The sequence below is a fragment of the Spinacia oleracea genome, chromosome 1 (assembly GCF_020520425.1).
Source record: "Spinacia oleracea cultivar Varoflay chromosome 1, BTI_SOV_V1, whole genome shotgun sequence".
Lineage (NCBI taxonomy): Eukaryota > Viridiplantae > Streptophyta > Magnoliopsida > Caryophyllales > Amaranthaceae > Spinacia > Spinacia oleracea.
In genome coordinates this window covers 129,373,079-129,394,801 of record NC_079487.1, presented here as the reverse complement: position 1 = coordinate 129,394,801, position 21,723 = coordinate 129,373,079, and the positions used below count along the sequence as shown (strand labels likewise).

At 36.1% G+C, this 21,723-nt stretch overlaps 5 protein-coding genes and 1 long non-coding RNA gene across 11 annotated transcripts in view; 4 read left to right on the top strand and 2 right to left on the bottom strand.

Moving 5' to 3' along the window:
- Window positions 1-9,043, bottom strand: part of LOC110802384 (uncharacterized) — a 29,253-nt gene extending 20,210 nt beyond the window's left edge. For all 5 annotated transcript variants that reach the window (XR_008920659.1, XR_008920657.1, XR_008920662.1 and 2 more), the window contains exons 1-5: window positions 8,906-9,043; window positions 8,686-8,805; window positions 6,482-6,627; window positions 6,099-6,229; window positions 2,642-3,449 (exon numbers count right to left, since the gene is read on the bottom strand). This is a non-coding gene — a long non-coding RNA (uncharacterized lncRNA). The remainder of the gene's footprint in view (window positions 1-2,641; window positions 3,450-6,098; window positions 6,230-6,481; window positions 6,628-8,685; window positions 8,806-8,905) is intronic.
- Window positions 753-3,497, top strand: LOC110802356 (cytochrome P450 736A117-like). Its single transcript, XM_022007815.2, has 2 exons — window positions 753-1,888; window positions 2,702-3,497. Exons 1-2 carry the CDS (start codon window positions 989-991, stop codon window positions 3,308-3,310), a joined length of 1,509 nt encoding a protein of 502 aa, XP_021863507.2. The 5' UTR covers window positions 753-988; the 3' UTR covers window positions 3,311-3,497.
- Window positions 7,427-9,539, top strand: LOC110802355 (cytochrome P450 736A117-like). The gene is made up of 2 exons (XM_022007814.2): window positions 7,427-8,492; window positions 8,716-9,539. Exons 1-2 carry the CDS (start codon window positions 7,590-7,592, stop codon window positions 9,349-9,351), a joined length of 1,539 nt encoding a protein of 512 aa, XP_021863506.2. The 5' UTR covers window positions 7,427-7,589; the 3' UTR covers window positions 9,352-9,539.
- Window positions 9,540-10,412: 873 nt separating this feature from the next.
- Window positions 10,413-13,237, top strand: LOC110802316 (cytochrome P450 736A117). The gene is made up of 2 exons (XM_022007762.2): window positions 10,413-11,847; window positions 12,422-13,237. The coding sequence occupies exons 1-2, from the start codon at window positions 10,924-10,926 to the stop codon at window positions 13,031-13,033; spliced, it is 1,536 nt and encodes a 511-aa protein (XP_021863454.2). The 5' UTR covers window positions 10,413-10,923; the 3' UTR covers window positions 13,034-13,237.
- A 3,953-nt stretch (window positions 13,238-17,190) lies between these two features.
- LOC110802314 (chlorophyll a-b binding protein, chloroplastic-like) lies at window positions 17,191-18,170 on the top strand. The gene has a single exon (NM_001426475.1). The coding sequence runs from the start codon at window positions 17,240-17,242 to the stop codon at window positions 18,041-18,043; it is 804 nt and encodes a 267-aa protein (NP_001413404.1). The 5' UTR covers window positions 17,191-17,239; the 3' UTR covers window positions 18,044-18,170.
- A 460-nt stretch (window positions 18,171-18,630) lies between these two features.
- LOC110802370 (uncharacterized) lies at window positions 18,631-21,659 on the bottom strand. 2 transcript variants are annotated; one of them, XM_022007823.2, is made up of 5 exons: window positions 20,807-21,659; window positions 19,958-19,993; window positions 19,226-19,427; window positions 19,063-19,141; window positions 18,631-18,973 (listed from the first exon to the last, which is right to left on the bottom strand). In XM_022007823.2, the coding sequence occupies exons 1-5, from the start codon at window positions 21,007-21,009 to the stop codon at window positions 18,801-18,803; spliced, it is 693 nt and encodes a 230-aa protein (XP_021863515.1). In that variant the 5' UTR covers window positions 21,010-21,659; the 3' UTR covers window positions 18,631-18,800. The 2 variants fall into 2 exon arrangements, with proteins under 2 accessions (XP_021863515.1, XP_021863514.1); XM_022007822.2 differs by having other exon boundaries at window positions 19,063-19,427.
- Window positions 21,660-21,723: the final 64 nt, after the last annotated feature.

Here is a 21,723-nt window from a genome sequence, read left to right as displayed (position 1 = left end):
CAAAAAATAACAGAGAAATGTTTTGGTTTCTAGTTTCCTGTTATAGAATTCCTGATTGGCTGATTGTACAACTATAATGCATCCTCTCATTCCTCTTCTCCTTCCTGTAAACTGTAACTCAAGCCAGATAAATTCCTAATATCCCAACAAATAAGTGAGCAATATCTATTGTTACCCATATTACTCGGACTGTTAATTTCACCACAAGTACACATGTCAGAATCTCGACACTTTGACATTGTTATGAACACTTTCCTAACCGACCAAAATTATGAAAATTTTCATGTGATAAACAAGTCAACTCTAAGATACATATTTGTGTTCGAGTAACATAGTGTTTTCAATCAAATCACAAAAACAGGACGAGAAGATGTGTTATTGTTATTTACACATTCAACGAGGTGAAATGGCATCCAAAAAAGTATCCCCTCAATCTGAATTTAATGATCACATTACTGGTTCAAAATACACTAATACTCGTATGTGACTATCAATTCCGAATAAAGTAAATAAAATTTAAGAGATGAACTAAGTTTAGATATGATCATATTTTATTTTATAATGCAGAGTTGTGGACCACCAACAGCAGAACGGTAAGCACTAGTTTCTGCAGTTAAACACTGACAATTAAGGGTAGATAGTGGAGTTTTAAATCAATATTGATTCCATCCCATGTTACATAGTAAAACATATCCAACCTATGCAATAACGCATCATTTTAATGTTTATACCTCCACTTGCTCTACTTAACATGCCTAAAAAAGTCTACTACAATGGTCATGCTGAAATATAATACTACGATTAATCACATGACAGCAATTGTTACAGATGGTAATACTACGATTAATCACATGACAGCTGATAACTTTGAAAATCTTTAGTTCTCTTTACACGATTGTTACAGACTTATTCAAAGTTATAGATTTATTCTGCTTCATAAGTTAAAGTTATAACTCTCACTCCAGGTGACACAGATACACTCGAAGAAATGTCTTCTGCTCTTCAGTTTCTAAAGAATTTTGGTTTTCATCCCTTATCCCTCCCATTCATACTCTTCTTAATCTTCCTCTACAAATGGCTAAACAAAAAGCCTGCTAAAACCAGAAAACTGCCACCTTCCCCAAGAAAGTTGCCAATCTTAGGCAACCTTCACCAGCTTGGCCAATTCCTAAACCGCTCACTCTATTCTTTGTCCAAGCAATATGGAGAAGTGATGTTGATTTACATCGGCAACACTCCCTCCATTGTCATCTCATCTGCAAGCGCAGCTCGTGAGGTCATGAAGACCCATGATGTTATCTTCTCCAATAGGCCTAGATCACGCATTGTAAACAAGATAATCTATGATGGAAAAGACTTAGCCTTTTCACCTTATGGGGAATTTTGGAGGCAGATAAGAAGCATTTGTGTCTTGCAGCTTTTGAGTACCAAAAAAGTTCAATCTTTCCGGAAAGTAAGAGAGGAAGAGGTCGATCTGGTGGTCCAAATGATCAAGAGATCAGAACATTGCCCAGTGAACTTAAGTGAGACTTTCGTGATGTTCTCAACCAATATCTTGTGTAGAACAGCCTTTGGAAAGAAGTATGTTGGAGAAGTAGGTACCAATTTCAAGCAACTTTTGAAGGATTATGTAGAGGTCATTGGGAAGTTTAGTATGGGAGATATTATACCCTGGCTTGGTTGGATTGATCGACTCAGTGGTCTGGAAAGACGAGTGGACAAAGTTGCCAGAGAGTTTGATGACTTTCTTCAACATGTAGTCCAAGAACATCTGGATCGTAAGACTGAAAAAGAAGAGAATGACAAGGATTTTGTGGATATTTTACTGGATGCTCAGAAGGAAAACCCAGCTGCTCTTCAAATGGACAGCATCAAAGCCATTGTATTGGTAAGTAATCCTCCTAGGCCCTCCAACCACACATAACTTTCTTTAGAATACAATTCCATTATTAAAGATTAAATTTCAAAGGCTAATAGCAATTTGATTCAATTCAATACTTTAAAAGATGCGTTTTTTCTTGCCATTTTGGAGCACCAAATAAATAACCGGGAAATACTTAATGGGTGGGCATTCACAATTTCACATAAACATTTGTCATTTGAGATTTATTGAGAACAGAGGAAGTAATAGCTTAAACCAAACCTATGGAGAAGTTTTATCCATTAAAAATGAAAAAACCTATTTAAAAAACAGAAAATGTTGTTTAGACATTTTATCATTGTTACGAATATATAGGGAAAAACCAGAAGAACTTTTTTTCCCACTATACAGAATAATCAGTGCACAAACAGGAAAACAACCAGTTTGATGTGGATACTGCAAAATTAGAATGAGATCCTATAACTAACGTCACATAGTCAAGCAATCATGATTCAGAATAACCTTCAAGAGAGCAAAATAATCACCACTTTAGCCAAATACGAACAAAAGCTAAACCAAAAAAAATAACTCTCAAATAACTTTTTTCATGCCTCCTTTCTCACTGATCTCATGTATATATACTCCTTACATGCCTTCCTCCCCAAGCTAGTTATGATTAACCTTTTTGCGTTACCTAAAGTGCCTCCCCTACACCTGATGCATTACAATCTTCCACACAATTCAAGCACAGCAAAGCAAATAACAATAATAAAAAAGTACCTCAACTACTTTGGTGTAAACTTATCGAACTTTACGAATGTCTCATTGTATTTGATGAAGGATATGTTTGTTGCTGGGTCCGACACTACTTATACAGTACTAGAGTGGGCAATGACAGAGCTTTTGAGGCATCCCCAAGTTATGAAGCAACTGCAAGATGAAGTAAGGGGAGTCGTTAGAGAAAAAACAATAGTATCTGAAGATGATTTGGAAACGATGAAGTACTTGAAAGCAGTGATCAAAGAGGTACTTAGGCTACATCCTCCTCTCCCATTGCTACTATTTCGACAAACCTCACAGAACGTTAAAATAAATGGGTATGACATTGCTGCAAGGACACACGTAATCATCAATGCATGGGCAATACAGAGAGACCCGGTTTATTGGGAAAATCCTGAAGAATTCCGTCCAGAGAGGTTCCTCAACTGTTCAGTAGACTTTAAGGGGCAGGATTTCCAATTGATCCCCTTTGGAGCAGGAAGAAGAGGTTGCCCGGGGATAACCTTCTTTTCAGTCAATGCTGAGCTTGTATTAGCAAATCTTGTTCACTTGTTTGATTGGAAATCAGCCAATGAAGCAGAAGATGAGACTTCAGATGTGCCTGAAAACCCGGGCATAGTAATCAACAGAAGGGATCCTCTTCTGGTCATCGCAACTTTGCATTCTTAAAAATTGAGACTTGAATCATCAAGTGCACAAGATAGTAGACCCAACTGCATGCATCAAATTTCCAGTAATATCGGTTATGTGTCTTAGCTTGTTTGAGTCGTGTAGATGTTTTATACTTTTGCATGTTGATTGTAATCATCTGTGGCATATAGCAATAAGAAGCAAGCATGCAACAATGTTATATAAAGTTTGCATAATCAATAACTGTTTTATGAAATTTAGCAGGATGGCTTGAAAATTGTTAAAAGAAACTCAGCACCGTTTTGGAAAACTCTAATTACACATGGTTTTGAGCCTTTTGAGTTTTGACCAGGGGCGGAATTAGGGGGTGGCCATAAATAGGGAAAAAAAAAAAATATTGCTGCAATTAATAAACACCATTTACCTTTTGTCTGGGTTGGCAATTAATAAAGACCACCCCCTAATTCTGCCCCTGCAGACAATATGTTACTCTGACTCTATTTCAACTTGTGCTACCCATGTAAGATACTCACACTTGGGCATGAATATGTGACAATTAGACACTTCATTTTGGACCAAATTCATGCAAAATTTTCATAAGATAGCCGTGTCTGACCCTTGGATTGAGTCTGACACTCCGAAACATATCAGGGTGACGAATTTTCATTCCCTTCTTGACATAATAAAACATGCAACTAACACATTTTCAACACCAAATTTTACCTGTAAAGTCTTCCAACCAGTACATTATTTAGCTAGTAACTAGTTTGATTACTCAAACCATCTATTACAAGTTTATCAAGCTTTCCTTAATTACATTGTTTCATTCCATAGTTCTGCTTTAGGTCAGATTGTTTGATCATTACATTGCTGAGGAAACTAAGTCGACTCTTAGGCTTTTAGCAGCGTGATTATATATATAACAGGTACACCAAACATCAAAGCCCATAAACATAAGAAAGGTTTCACAGCTTTTGGTGAACAAAGATTTGCTTACAGGTAACGTCTATCCTCCAACAAACATAACCTTTTTAATCTTTCAGACACAAGAAATGAAATGCCTACAAGTTAATCAAGTTTGACTTTTTTGGGAATCTTGAAGAAAAAAAAATCTCCCTGACAGAATTTTTTTTACTCTGTATATTCTATTAATTAAGTTAAAATGTCACTCCCTATTGCAAAGTATCAGCAGTAAATTAGATACTCCAAACATATGTAGTAACATCATAGGGAATTCTGATTATCTGTTAATTTTAGGGTCTCTCTTGAGGTTTACCAAACTAAACTTTCAAACGAAATATCTTCATTTTGATACTGTCTGCAGTGTGTTACTGTTCCTTCTTTCAGATAAGCTAGATGAAATATGATCTTTTTAATTGTGTTTGTGTAGTTTACGCTTACTCATGCGCCAAATTGCCACAGTGCTCATGTCTGCCCATCACTGTCACAAAAAACAACACATGTGCTGATAGAATATGTAAATATTTTAAATAATAAAATATTTTGTACATTAGGCAAGTAACAACATCAACGAACCAAGCATATTGAAATGGATATTCATTTTGTTCGTGAGAAAGTAGCACGTGGACAAGTTCGTGTCCGTCATGTCCCATCCCGATATCAAATTTCCGATGCTTTTACAAAAGGACTGCCCCAAGTCTTATTTGAAGATTTTCGAGACAGTCTAAACGTTCGTAAACCTCCCATTCCGACTGCGGGGGTGTGATATAATATGTAAATATTTTAAACAATAAAATATTTGTACATTAGGCAAGTAACCGTTAAGCATATAGTTAGCATAATTTCAGGAATATTAGTTCCAACTTTGTAGCTAATTATTCCTAGTTTAGTGCCTAGTTTTTAGCCTAAACTAACGTGTAACTGCTGTATATTATTCTACGAAATCAATGAGAATAGCAGGGAATCAAACTCTTTCATGTGCATTATTGGAAAGATGTGAAGATTTTGATATGAGAAATTGACTCCCCAAACCCCCCAACAAACGGGAGGGAACATTTCAAAGTCAAATGAGAGGCCAGCTAGCAAGTTGCAGGTTGTGATGGTTGTGAAGTGCAAGAAAAAAGGACAAGGTGTCCTCATCAGAAATTAATTACAAATTAGCCTAGTACTGTTGTGGGTGATCCGTTGCGTGAACAAGCCTCTCAGCTAAAAGATATGCCCCTAATATTTCCAGACCATATGGAAAGACTTTCTCTGTTCTCACACTACAGTGAACATGTAAAAATAATTAACATATTACAGGAAAGTCATCAGGAACTTGACAAGCATGGTAGGGCACATGGAAAGGTATGACTTCAAATAAAAAATGGACCAAACAAATAAGCTAAATTACCAGCTTAAAATAAATCTCAATTTTATATGAAACAGAAAGGAACTCCCAGAGTCTGAACCACATGCGAAGTAGTAAACATCATTTAATGTCCTTTTCAAAGATAGACAATCAAATTGATCCTACATAAAGACGAAAATGTTTTTTAATATATTCATTATGGAGGTTCTTATCTGAAAAATGTCAGAAATTTCATCTATTCTAACCTCCATATAGGTCATTGAAATTTCCGAGTATTGAATTAAATATAAGAATTTGCCGACTTTTTATTGAAAAAAAGAGGGGATAAGAACACATGTTTGGTGGAGAATGGAGATTTATTGATGAAGATTAAAAGGTCAAACACAATCCTAACAGCATGCAAGCTTATATTTCCTGCTACATAAAAAATATATTCTATGAGCATGCTCATAATTTGGAAGCTGGACCATCTGGATTTAAAAAAATTACAAGTAGGATTTAGTATGAACTGCTTACCTTTTGCAGATCATACACATTTTGGATATGTCAAAGCTAATCAATCATATTAGGCTTTCGTGTCCTTCCCTTATCTTCTCTTTTGATGATGTGATTTGATACGCATATTTACCATTAGAAAGTTAAGGCCCCTTCAAAACAGAGTAACAAAGTAGTAATGCATATTGGATGAATGGTAAAAAAAAAAAAAAAAAAATCTGATACCCCTTACTCCAATTAAGACGAATATCTTTTCGAAGGCATAAGGATTATATTAATGTAATCTTCAAATTGAACATTAATGTTTATTTGCAGGTTTCTTAACTAGCTAAGTCAGTCTGAAAGTGTACATTAATGTTTCTAGACAATAATAAATATAAACCAGTGTTACCCATATCCCTAACCTGTAAGTCTTGCAACCTCCTTACGAACAATGATCTGGTATGTGTATATCGGTAAGTGAAAATGAAACGCGGTCCATGATATAGTGGTACACATATAACCAAATTTAACAAACTTGTAGAAAATTACGTTCCTGTGCCCATCCTACCTACAAAAATATAATGTGTTTAGGCAACACCAAGACAAACTGTCATTTATAATTAGAAACAGTTAAATTTAAATTTAGAAGTGGCTTAAAAAAGATGACCACATGTAACTAACCAAGAACCAGTCCTACAGGATAAGATAAGATGTGCCTTAATGAAGAGACTTTCAGGAAAAGAACCATTAAAAACAGCACCATTTTTTGGCTTCCTTTTCCCTGCACTATAAATTCTCACCCGTCATTTTCCTGCACTCATTTCTCTATCCCTTGTTAGCTATGTTTAGTTTTACACTATTAACCCTATTGCAACACGTAATTAATGTCAAAGCAAACCAATCATATTAGATTGTGCCTTAACGAAGAGAACTTTCAGAAAACAAACCACCAAAAATAGCACCAATATTTAGTTTCCTTATTCCTGCTCTAGAAATCCTCACTCTTTAGCCTGCAAGACTACAATGTCACCCTTCATTTTCCTGCACTCATTTATCTATCCCTTGTTATTTATGTTAGAAGAACATTTAGTAATTTATTAAACACAAACAGTAATTTATTACTCCCTATCATAACACATCATTAATTAAGAAAAAAACTCACCTATGATAATACATCATTTGTCAATTACTACTATGGCCATACTTTAAAATGGACTGCGTCTACTACGATCAACTATTCATTAGGAAATTCTTTTACAAGGTAAAAATAGCACAAACAGTTACTGAATTTCTACCACTATGACAATTCTATTAATAATGCTCCAAAACAATATAACCAATAGAAGATGTTGACAAAATTATATCACTTTCATAATTACTCCTAATACATTTTTATATTATCAGAAATTATTACTTACAAGCAGGCTACAGACTCTTTCAAGATTTTGAGCTTGTTCTTCTTCTTTCTTCTCCTATAAATTAAACTTATAGCTTAATATCACTCCAGGTAATACAAAACACTCAAAGAAAATGTCTAATGTTGCTCTTCAGTTCTTAAAGAATCTTTGTTTTCATCCCCTCTCCCTCCCGTTCATACTCTTCTTATTCTTCCTCTACAAATGGCTAAATAAAAATCCTGCTAGAAGCAAAAAACTGCCACCCTCCCCAAGAAAGTTGCCAGTTATAGGCAACCTTCACCAGCTTGGAAAATTCCCACACCGCTCGCTGAACTCCTTATCTAAACGATATGGAGAAGTGATGTTAATTCACCTCGGAAGCACTCCCTCCTTCGTGGTCTCGTCTACAAGTGCAGTTTGCGATATCATGAAGACACATGATGCCATCTTCTCCAATAGACCTAAAACACGGATCGCGAGCAAGATCATCTACGGCGGAAAAGACATAGTCTTTTCACCTTATGGAGAATATTGGAGGCAAATAAGGAGCATTTGTGTCCTACAGATTTTCAGTAACAAAAAGGTTCAGTCCTTCTGGAAAGTAAGAGAAGAAGAAGTCACTCTGGTGATTGAAATGATCAAGAGATCAGAACAGTCACCATTGAATATGAGTGAGATTTTCATGATGTATTCAAGCAATGTGTTGTGTAGGACAGCCTACGGAAAGAAGTATGCTGGAGAAGTGGGAACCGACTTTAAGCAACTTCTAAAGGAGTTTGTGGAAGTCATGGCGGTGTTCAGTATGGGAGATTTCATACCCTGGCTTGGTTGGATTGATCGACTTAGTGGTCTGGAAAGTCGGGTGGACAAAGTTGCTAAAGAGTTTGATGAATTCCTTCAACATGTAGTCCAAGAGCATCTCGATAATAAGATCGACAAAGAAGAGATTGAAAAAGATTTTGTGGATATTTTGCTGGATGTTCAGAGGGAAAACACAGCTTCTCTTTCCATGGACAACATCAAAGCAATTGTACTGGTAAGAATTCCTAACACAGTCCCTCTCTTCCCACATAAACTGATTGCTTAGAACAGATATTCAATAATTACTGTCAAATATTGACCATTAGATCAAAAGTTTCCATATAACTTAAGCAAAGAAGATAACAAAAAGTCAAAAACAAAGTACCACAGTAACTTCTGGCATAAGCTTCTGAAAAGTGAAAACTTACATAAGTCAACCGGTTTTGCATTTGATGAAGGATATGTTTGCTGCTGGGTCCGACACTACCTTTACACTATTAGAGTGGGCAATGACAGAGCTGCTGAGGCATCCCCGAGTTATGAAGGAACTGCAAGATGAAGTTAGGGGAATCGTTAAAGAAAAAACAATGGTATCTGAAGATGATTTGGAAAAGTTGAAGTACTTGAAAGCAGTGATCAAAGAAGTACTTAGGCTACATCCTCCACTCCCATTGCTTCTGTTTCGGTATCCGTCCCAGGATGCCGAAATAAATGGGTATGACATTGCTGCAGGGACACAAGTAATCATCAACGCATGGGCGATACAGAGAGACCCAAAATATTGGGAAGAACCTGAGGAGTTCCGTCCAGAAAGGTTCCTGAACTCGTCAATAGACTTCAAGGGGCAGGATTTCCAATTGATTCCATTTGGAGCAGGAAGAAGAGGTTGCCCAGGGATACCTTTTGCTTCAGTCACTGCTGAGCTAGCATTAGCAAATCTTGTTTACTCGTTTGATTGGAAATCAGCCAATGGAGCTGAAGATGAGGCTTCTGATGTGCCTGAAAACCCGGGCATAACAATCAACAGACGAGATCCTCTAATGGCCGTTGCAACTTCGCATTCTTGTAGCTTGAAACATCCTGGACATATCTAACAAGATTACAAGAATCATCATATGCACAAGACAGTAGACCCAACTGTATCTATTCTCCAACAATAGCACTTATGTGTTCTAGCTTGTTTAAATCCTTTCGATGTTAATTTATTAAATATAATGTGGCATGTTGATTGTAATGTTTTATGCACTCAATAATACCAGAGTATCATGGCATATTGTACTAATTAAGGGACAGTTCAAAATACATTTCTGATGCCCCGTACTCAAGCTAGGACTCAGTAGGGTAATATTGATCTTGTGTCCAAATATAAACAAGTGATTATAGGACTTCAGCCTAATCATGAGAAATCTTTTAGAGATAGTGACGTTGGATGAAAAGAAGTAGACTTCTCATAAATGTCCTCATCCCAACCCAGAAGGTGCCTTTTTCTAGACATTTTTTTTACTTCATTTTCCTGAAAACAATTGATACACTAGCCAATGCTGCACACCAATTGAATCACGGTTTCCGCAAAACAACCAATCAAGCTTATCCCGCTTGATCAACTCAGCAAAGCATATTCACATTCTCGATAAACAAAAATCCAAGCAAGAAGCTAAATGTTTTAAACTAAGTTTGGAATTACGAAGTATTAGTTATCTGGCTTTTAACACAGCTATTTACATCAGTATCAATAGATGCTGTTTCTCCATCCAAATAGCTAACTCAGATTGTTTATTAATATCTCTAGCCAAAAACAAACCAGCACTACCTAATCACTATTCCCCTTGTGAACAACTACATGGAAGTGCAAAGTGGTATATGCTAAATTTTATAAATCTAGACTAGTTTAACAAAACAAGATACCAAGTTACGTTCCCAGAGTACCTGTCCCACGTACCAGAACGTACCGCGTGTATGGCACTCTGGCAGTAAGGAAAATTGTCTATAATTCAGTAAATTATGCCAATTTCAAGAAACGTGCCTAATTAATACACTTTCAATTGAGAAGTGACTTAAAAACAATGAGCCACATGTCGATAACCAATAGGAAACAGCCATGTACTGTCACTATGGGATAAGATAAGATTGTGTTTTGATGAAATAACTCTCAGGAAATTAATCACATAATTTCTTGGTTCAATCAGTAGTTCTGGTTTCCTTTCTCCTGTACTAAAAATCTTAAACTACAATGCAACCACTCATTCTTCTACTCCTTCCTGAAAATCTTATCTCAAGTCAGATCAATTCCTAACATCCGAGTTCCCAACAAACAAGCCAACAGTGGATAGTATTCACCACATAACTCAGGTTCTTCTTTTCACCTCCATTATCATGTCGGATCCTTGACTGAAACATTTTAGAGTTAACACTTCATTTCGGACCAAAAATGTGGATATTTTTTCTTAAAATAGAGGAGTCATTTGTATCATAAGTTCATAACCGACTAAAATAAATGTCAATCTGGACGCATAAACTGGTATGGACACTTGGATATATACACCGGTATAAGCACTTGGATACAGTTGCTATGTACTCCTTCAAGCTCCTTCGAGCTCCTTAATTTGTTGTTCTTCTTTCTATTCCTCCTATATATTTAAGCTGCAAGATTCCTGTCACTCCAGGTGATGCAGAACACTAAAGAAATGACTACTGTTCTTCAGTTCTTACAAATTCTTTGTTTTCATCCCCTCTCCCTCCCGTTCATAATCTTCTTAATCTTCCTCTACAAATGGATAAATAAAAGTCCTGCCGGAAGCAGAAAACTGCCGCCCTCCCCGAGAAAGTTGCCCATCTTAGGCAACCTTCACCAGCTTGGAAAATTCCCACACCGCTCTCTACACTCCTTGTCCAAACAATATGGAGAAATGATGTTGATTCACATCGGAAGCACTCCCTTTCTTGTTGTCTCATCTGCAAGGGCAGCTAGCGAGATCATGAAGACCCATGATATCATCTTCTCCAACAGACCTACATCAAACATTACGAACAAGATCGTCTATGATGGAAGAGATATAGTCTTTTCACCTTATGGAGAATATTGGAGGCAGCTAAGGAGCATATGTGTCCTGCAAATCTTGAGTAACAAAAAGGTTCAATCTTTCCAGAAGGTCAGAGAAGAAGAGGTCAATCTGGTGGTTAACATAATCAAGAATTCAGAACATTCCCCGGTGAATTTAAGTGAGATTTTCATTATGTATTCAAGCAATGTGTTGTGTATGACAACCTTTGGAAAGAAGTATGCTGGAGAAGTAGGTACTAATTTCAAGCAGCTTTTAAAGGAGTTAGGAGAGGTCATGGCAGTGTTCAGTATGGGAGATTTCATACCCTGGCTTGGTTGGATTGATCGACTCACTGGTCTGGAAGCTCGGGTGGACAAAGTTTCCAAAGAGTTTGATGAGTTCCTTGAGCATGTACTCCAAGAGCATCTAAATTGCAGGACTGAAAAAGAAGAGAATTTGAAGGATTTTGTTGATCTTTTGCTGGTTGTTCAAAAGGAAAAAGCAGCTGCCCTTCACATGGACAGGAACAGCATTAAAGCCATTGTATTGGTAAGAATTTCTAGTACACCCTCCTCCGTCCACACATAAGCCAGTAAGTTTAAAATAGAAATCTGATCCTAAAGGTCAAATTTCAATGATCCGCAATGGAAACTCAATATCATTTGTCACTTTAAGGATTTAAGAGACAGGTAATTTACTTGTCATTTTAAGCAATAGTCAAGAACAGAGGAAATAATCGCTTCACCTAAACCATTTTATAGCATCCAAAACATAAACCTATTTTGAACGCACATTATTGTTTAGAACTTAAGGCATTTCCTATATGTTCCCAACATTTAGGAGAAACCAAAGAAGCTTTTCTTGATCTTCACAGGATAATAGTATACAAACAGAAAACAAACAGTTTGTCATGAATATAGAATACCTCATAATTTCAATGAGATCTTCAGAGGTCAAAATATCAAATAATCAGTCACTGATGATAACAATCTTAAAGAGAGCAAAATAATCACGACCAAAGCCACACAAAAAAAAAAGCAGCTTATAAGAAAGTACCTCAACTATATCTGGTATAAGCTTGTTCATATACAGAAATGTTAAATCGTTTTTGTATTTGATGAAGGATATGTTTGCTGCCGGGTCTGACACAACTTATTCACTACTAGAGTGGGCAATGACAGAGCTGTTGAGGCATCCCCAAGTGATGAAGGAACTGCAAAATGAGGTAAAAGGAGTTGTTCATCAAAAAGCAATGGTATCTGAAGATGATTTGGAAAAGATGAAGTACTTGAAAGCAGTGATCAAAGAGGTACTTAGGCTACATCCTCCGCTCCCAATGGTGTTTCGGGAATCCTCCCAGGATGTCAAAATAAATGGGTACGACATTGCTGCAAAGACACAAGTAATCATAAATGCATGGGCAATACAAAGAGACCCAAACTATTGGGAAGAGCCTGAGAAATTCCGTCCAGAGAGATTTCTGAACTCTTCAGTAGACTTTAAGGGGCAGGATTTCCAAATGATTCCCTTCGGAGCAGGCAGAAGAGGCTGCCCAGGGATATCCTTTGCTTCAGTTACTGCTGAGATAGCATTAGCAAATCTTGTTTACTCGTTTGATTGGAAATCAGCAAATGTAGCTGAAGATGAGACTTCTGAAGTGCCGGAAAACCCGGGCATAACAAGCAACAGACGGGATCCTCTTATAGCCATTGCAACATTGAATTCTTGCAGCTAGAAACATCCTGGGTATAACTAACCAAGAACTGACTTTTGAACCATCAGATGCACAAGACAGTAGACCCAACTGTTTCAATCATCCAACAAACCAGTTAATAATTATGTATTCAGTATAATGTGACAATGTGAGATGTTGTTTGTAATCATCTTTATTTTCTGGCATACAGCAATAATAAGTGATAATGCAACAATGTTATATGAACTTTGCATAACCAAAAACCACCAGATGAAATTTAGCAGGGTGGCTTGAAAAGTGGCAAAAGGAAAGTTTGCCTCATACTGGAAAACTCTACTGCAAATGTATTGACAAGAGCTGCTAATTATGTTCAATGCTTTCTTTTTCTTGACTCCTACCTTTTCACCAAGAATCCAAAATTCTCGCACCCCAAATAAGCAACAAACTTTGTTATAGAAGAATAAAGAGAAGTAGTGCTCCAATTAGTACCCAACCCAATTTCCCTAAAGTTATTGTAATAATGTATCAGTCATTCTATCTCACTGAAGGTATCATCATTACCATAACATGAAAAACACACTGCTGGTGTCAAAAAGATGGTCATGAACTTATGATACATAAGCCTAACACTATATTCAAGTACGAATACCAGTTACACCGGACTCAAAAATAGGTATCACACAGTTACACCCACTTCATTCTAGACCAAAATCCGGCAAATTTTTCATAAGATGGTGGTGTCTTAACACTTGGATACGGTTCTGTGTCCAATAACTAAGCCGAATCAGGGTAACATACTAACATAGCTTAGAGGCCCTAGACATTACTTGAAAAGTCATGCTATACTGAGTTTGAACACACTGCTAATGTCAAAAAGAAGATGGTCACACAGACACTCTGATTAGGAATAACACCCACTTCATTCTACACCAAAATTCAACAAATTTTTCATAAGATGGCCGTATCAAACACTTGGACATGATCTTGTGACCGACACCTAGCCGAATATGAGTAACATAGATCAGAGGCCCTAGACATTTAACATTTTACCAAAAATCATGCAATACCGAGTTCTTTCAACATCAAATTTAAACTCTAAAATTCATCAAATCAACCAAGAATTTAATAAATTATCCAATAGGTTTCAATGATTCTAGTATCAAATTAGAGAAATTACAGTGCATCAAAATTTATCTGATGAAGACAATGATAACCTAACATTTTCCTATACAGTCTCTATCAAAAGTTGAAAACTACGAAATTTCGTACAATAAAAATCAAATTGTGCATAATCTATATAAAGCAGAACCTACCCAAAATTCAGAATTAAAATAAGGGAGGCATCTCAGAAATTGACATGAATATTATCCTCGTTCAATTTGTTAATCGAATCAGTCCAACAATTAGCAGTGCCCAGATCTTCTAATCTGATTATATAATTAAGTGCCAATCTTTGTCGATCTTGTTTAATCAACCTTGAAATCCTTACAATTGGAAGAGTACGGCTTTATTTGGTTGAGAGGAATTGGAAGGAAAGGTAAAATAAGGATTCCTGCACATGGTACAAATAAAATTCCTGCACATGGTTGAGAGGAATTGGAAGGAAAGGTAAAATAAGGATTCCTGCACATGGTTGAGAGGAATTGGAAGGAAAGGTAAAATAAGGAAAGGAAGGGAAGTGGAAGGAAAATTCCTGTTATAAAATTTTCACTTTCCTTTCCTCCCAAAATTGGAGGAATTTGGAAGGAAAGAGAAAATTAAAAGCTGCCATTTATTTTTCACTCTTCCTTTCCTTTCTTTTCCCTTCCCTTCTTTTCCTTCAATATTAGAGAGATGAAAGAATAGGGGAGTAATTTCCTTCAATATTGCATAAAAATCCAATAAGTATCAAGATACGTTACTTTTTAACTTAATTCACCATACCGTCCACGTCAGCAAGGAAGAAAGAAAAGTTTTTTTTTTTCCGGTTCAGCGTTGAACCGTCATCTGAGATAGCGGTTTAAAGCAAACCGCTATCTCAGATGGCGGTTTAATGGTATAAACCATTATATGAGATAGCGGTTTGCTTTAAAACAAAACCGCGCGGTTTTATTATAAAACCGCGCGGTTTTATAAAGGGTTAACCGCTACCTGAAATGGCAGTTCATTAAATACGTAAGCCGCTATTTCAGATAGCGGTTTACCCCTTTAAACCGTTGTTTCAAATAGCGGTTCATTGTAAATTTTATAAAAAAAAAAAACTAGACTGGCTTTCTTGCTGACGTGAACGGTAGAGTGGGAAATAAGTGAAAAAGTAGTGTATTTTAGAAATTTACGAATCTTCAAGCATTATTGAAGGAAATCGCTCAGAAGAAGGAGAAGAGAGAGTGAAAATATTTAAGAATTGATAGGTGTTCATGAACACGGAACACCAAATGGAAAACTAATTTCATGTATGAAAGACTTAACACGTGGCATATGGGTGACCAAATAACATTGTTTATTTATTTTTTAATTGCAAATTGATATTTTAGAAATGGGGGTTTTAATTATAGAGTGACATTTTAGAGATAGTGTTTGATAAATATTGTTAAATATTGTTGGTGTTTGGGAGAGATAAAATATAAAATATTACTCCGTATATTTTTTGGGGTTAAAGTCCAAACTCTTGGTGTTTGATAAACATGCTCTAATGGAGTTACCCTTGTTCATGAAAAACATGGTCTTGTGGGTTGTGCCGTTGTGGACCTTGTGGTGTCCCTTTGCAAATTGCTTACTTCGGCTCTCCCCTTGTGCTCACCCCCCTGAACGGAATATTGATACATGTCCTTTTGAACGAAATGTTAGTATTAGCATGTTTCAAAGGGTACCCAATAACAATCACACCACTATTTGATTCAAGATTATTAAAAAATGTTCAAATTTGAGATTAAATATCGTCTATATCATGTTAATCACGGAATACTCAATTTCTTATTAATAGAAGTATTATTACAAATAAAAATGAAAAGCATTCCATATTAAACTAATATAAAAAAAAGTTGATAGATTTTTCTTTAGGTTTCTTCATTCTCATATTTACACTTTCATAGGTTTTTGTTTTCAGTTGTGTGAGAAGTTGGTAAAAAGCTGATTAATTATTTGATTAAATTGTCTTATGTATATATTTTCTTTTGAAAAAATAACATTTAAATTAGTATAATTTAATGGTTAAGTTTTTATTGTTTAAACTTGATGTCATGGGGTTCGATTCCTACACATATAATGAAACTATTTAGTAAAGTGCCACGTGACGAACAACCAGTAATATAAATATTTTTTTTTAATAAATAGCATATATTTTGTTATTTTATTTCCTTAAATATGTTCAGATATAGTCCTAAAGAACACTATTCTAACCTTAGTTCACTTTTCCTTTAAAAGAATACAAAATAATCAACTATATATCAAACAACTTAATACGAGTCGATTGCCCGGGGAACCTAAACTATGTTCCACTCACATACTTGGCCCTATTTTAGTGGCCTTAAGAATGTTTTGTTATTTTTGCTCGAACTATGGCAAAACCATCAGCCACGCCCATGATTTTAATATATGGCATACTTACATGACAATACATCTAGTATATTCTAGTGTAGGAACTTGTGCTTTAATCAAGTAGAAGTTCATGAAAGTGAAAAATGTGCTTCAACTCATTTGTTTGATCCAAATACAAAAATATGGCTAAAACTGAATGACTTGTAATCCGGTTAAAAAACAAAGCACTACGATAAACCGACCCAAAACCGACCCAAAACCGACCAATTCACTACTTAATACGTACAAGTGATAACTTATAACTCGCCTCACAAAATTACAATATTGCTACACATTGACGAGACACATGGGTGAGAGTTGGGACCTTGTGGCTTGTGGCCTTGTGGTTGTGAGTCGTTAAGGTCCTACAATTAACACCAAGAGATTTCTACTTGATTAATGCAATCCAAAACCCTCCAAATGTCATCTCATCATTGGTCAGCAACCTCTGGTTAGAAATAAATCTCCAAAATGCATGGCTTAGACATTTGCCAACTAACACAACACCAAAATCTTCCTAAGCAAATAAGAAACCAGATAAAGATATGTTAGATATCCCTTAGATAAGAAGATACCCCATTTCCTTTTATATAAAAAACAACCCTAAACTTATTAACTTTTCATTCATCACTACAACATCATCAAACACATTACATTACTGATTACTCTCACTTTCCCCTTTCTACTTTAGCAATGGCTTCCTCCACTATGGCTCTCTCTTCCCCTTCTCTCGCCGGGAAGGCTGTAAAGCTCGGCCCAACCGCCTCGGAAATCATTGGTGAGGGAAGGATCACCATGAGGAAGACTGCAGGAAAGCCCAAAACTGTTCAATCAAGCAGCCCATGGTACGGCCCAGACCGTGTTAAGTACTTGGGCCCATTCTCCGGTGAGGCCCCATCATACCTCACCGGTGAGTTCCCTGGTGACTACGGTTGGGACACTGCTGGGCTTTCAGCTGACCCAGAAACCTTCGCTAAGAACCGTGAGCTTGAAGTTATCCACTGCAGGTGGGCTATGTTGGGAGCATTGGGTTGTGTTTTCCCAGAGCTCTTGGCCCGTAATGGTGTTAAGTTCGGTGAGGCCGTTTGGTTTAAGGCGGGTTCACAAATCTTTAGCGAGGGTGGGCTTGACTACTTGGGTAACCCAAGTTTGGTCCATGCTCAAAGTATCCTTGCTATTTGGGCCTGCCAAGTTATCTTGATGGGTGCTGTTGAGGGGTACCGTATTGCTGGTGGGCCTCTTGGTGAGGTGGTTGACCCACTTTACCCTGGTGGTAGCTTTGACCCATTGGGCTTGGCTGATGACCCAGAAGCCTTCGCTGAGTTGAAGGTGAAGGAAATTAAGAATGGTAGGTTGGCTATGTTTTCCATGTTTGGGTTCTTTGTTCAAGCTATTGTTACCGGAAAGGGCCCATTGGAAAACCTCGCTGACCACCTTGCTGACCCGGTTAACAACAATGCTTGGAACTTTGCCACCAACTTTGTCCCCGGAAAGTGAAGGGGTAGTTTCTAGGATGTTAGGGAAGGTCGAGAAGGTGTTGTTTTCACAGTTTAGAACTTCTTGTGCTTCAATGTAAATTTGTGTTTGGTCCAGATTAATGAATGAATATAATGCTTATTTTGCTACAAGGATTTATCTAATGATCAATTCAATTGTTTAAAAATTAAAACCCAATATAAACATAGTGATTTAATTATCAATTCAATTGTTTAAAAATTAAAACTCAATATGAACATAATGATTTATTAATTTTACTACAAGGATTTATCAATTCAATTATATTAGATCATGTGCACGCACTGAAGTCTAAAATTATTATTTGATCATTTTTTTGTATAAAATGTTTAACTAATATACTTCTCCTCATAAAGCAAATGCATAATAAATAAATCAGTTACATACTCATTTAATCATTTAATATGTAATTTTCGTCATATTATATATTTATATACTTGATATGCTAATTTAACCAAAATATAAGTAAATACATTTTAGTAAAACGTGGTACGAGTATATATATTGTGCGATTATGAGTTTTAGTAAAACTCTAACCTCCCTCCATTCCTAAATAAATGTGTTAAGACTTAAGAGGATAGAAAATAAGAGCACACCTTACAAATTACAACAATACCGGGTGTTACATTTTGCACGAAAGTTGTAATCAGAATTCAGAAAGGAATACAAGCATGCCAGAACTGTAATCCCAATGCATGAAAGTAATGCCATAAACTCTGTATTCCTCCATTTTTGTAGTTTAGAAATCAGAAGAAGAACCAATTGCTGGATCATGTTTCAGAAGCTTCACTGACATTTTCCAATTTAAATACTGATAAACAGTTATAGATTTTCGGCCTCCAAACCAGTTAACCATGAATACATTTTCGATTTCTAGCTTAAAAACCTGGAAGTTGTGCCAGCCAGGCCAATCTGTTGAAACAGAAAACACTGGTTGAGTTAATAACCTTGACAAAAACATACGAGTACACGTACACGTGACAGAGAAAGCAATTTCATACATTTCATCTCAGGATGCTTTGTGAACAAGGCAGACCTTGCAAATTCGGCTTCTTTGGAGTTTGCATCAACCAGTTTCAACTGAAAAGGAAAAAAGACAGTTTTGAAGCAGAAATTTATAAAACATTGCAATCTTACAGATAAAGGTTTACAAATTAAACACACCTTTCCTGTTAGTGTAATTCGTGCACAAGTAGGATTCTGTGGATCTTTTTCCCCACAAGTCCCAATTGGGTATTCACTAATTGCCAATGAGGATCTCTGATCCTCTAAAGCATTTATCGCGGTGGGATCAAGGGTTGTTAGGTAGAAGTACGGTATACCTGCACCTTCGCCTGGCAGTCCATCACTATATGACATCACATTCCTACATTTTTACACATCATAATACCAATTAAGAAAAATTAATCATGCACAATTGAATTAATGTGGCTTGTAAATTTGTAACAGAATGATACTTTATATTTCTTTGAACATCATTCATTACAATTTACAAACACAGTGATGGCAACACATTGGCAGCATTGACAACTGAAGGCTATCTAGCTAACAGAAATCAAGCTCATTCAAGTCTTTTGCAGTAGCATTGACCAAAAACATACTTGAAAGATTATCAGGTTAATTATGCTATTATACTAATTAAGCCGATTAGAGAGAATCCAATATTAAACTTTGTAATTTTAAAGGGGCAATAGAGTGATTTGGTTGTTTTTATCTCAATATTTATCCACCACTATGCCAAACAAGGGATGGGGATAAAAGTAATGAATGCATGTTAAATTCCCTATCCTTGTCCCAATCTTTATCCTTATTTCTATCCCCATATCATAACCAAGCGACCCGAAAGAGTAAAGGCCAAATTCAAAGACACCAGTGCAACATAGTGAGAAAGAATACCCAAAAGGTGCACCTCCAAACTCTGCAGAAATGGTACTGCAAAAATATCAATACAACATGTTAGCTTTACTTCATAATTCAAACAGATACTTCAGGCTTTCATACAAAGTTGCTCACAAAATTCAAGCATAATTTCCGTTTGTATATACAGTCACCATCCCACGGTTGAGCTGTCTAAGACAAACAAAAATACACACTGGCTTCCAGTGGCAGATCTATGTAGGTGCAAAGGTGGTCTCTCTAACACAGTAGCACGGCTCACGACTACTAACACCCCATAAAAGTAAAAGACGAACAAACCCTTTACTATTTCTTTTATATATTAGGGGAAAAAAAGCAATGCATCATTTTGAATAGGCTAACTACCAAGTCGAGTTGTAAATTGCTAATACTTTGGCACCACGACATTAGAATCCTGAATCCGCCACTCATGAGTTCAGTTGTGTTGGGTTGACCATAGTAGTAAAACTTTCTTCTTCAATATTGTAATGCACAGATGCAAACCCCAAACAACCAATAATTGTAACTCTAAGTTACATTCAACTCAAATTGGTTAAAACTTTTTTAAAAAAAAATCCTCACAAGCCATTTTACCCTAGTTAAAAGTCAACACTACACCATGCTAAAAGTCAACTCAAAATATTGACAAAATTAGTCAACGACATTTCAAAAAGTTCCTTAGAAGAAAACAGATTGAAAGAATCTCCAAATGATCAAAGACTTCCACATTTACACTACAAACTAAACCAAAATCAAAAGTAGTAGATTCGCAATCAGGAATATACGTCAATGATTCGATACATCGACCAATCGACTAAAAGAGTCGGCAATGTAGAGAAACAAAAATACCTGAGGGATCCCCAAGAGTTCTGGGCAACCAACCAACGAGCGTAAGCAACAACATCATTGGGGTCTGGTTTGTAAAGAGAAAGTAAGCGCCCTTCAACACATCCACAATGCAACTGCAACACCATCATCAAATACAATACAAAAGTGGTTACTTTGAACATTGGAGATGATCTTGTCATTTTCGTTTCCATTTCCATTTCCATGATTAGAAGACACACTTAAACATACACTAATTGTATTAGTTTGTTATTTAAGTAAACAAAGTCTTGAGTCCTTAAATTAAATTAAATAGCTCTTAACGTGATGTGTTTGCAACTTGCCCTCTTTTGAGATTAAATATTCATGTCAAATTCATATGCAGTGTGTGTCACATGCCCAAACCAACATAGTCGATTTCTCCCGAACTTATCTTATCCTCAACATAAGCAACTCCAACTTTCCTTTGATTTGAAAATTATACTCATTCCTAATTTTGTCCCACAAGATGTTCTAACAATCTCCATTCTAAGGCTATTTAGCTTTTATTGTACCATGTACAATGTTCAATTGTACAACCCGTTACACATATAAAATCGTCGCATTAAATTATTAAAACTCATCCCTAATTTTTTTCTGTTTTGAAACTCTTAATGTATATTTTCCTAATATTTAATTTGCATCTCTATTATATAAGGGAACGCCTGAGGTGGCGTCAAAAAAATGATTACCTATTTTACCCTTTGCTTAAATCAGAAACAAATAAACACAACATTTTATATTACAACGTAAAACGGAATCTATTTAAAAGATACTTATCAAAATCACATGATATTAAAGTTAGGGGGAAAAAAAGTAATTAAAAGGGGGAAAAGTAATTAACCAATAGTGTTATAGCGCGTGCATTCTTGTATTAAACTCCTGAAACCAAAAAGAAATAA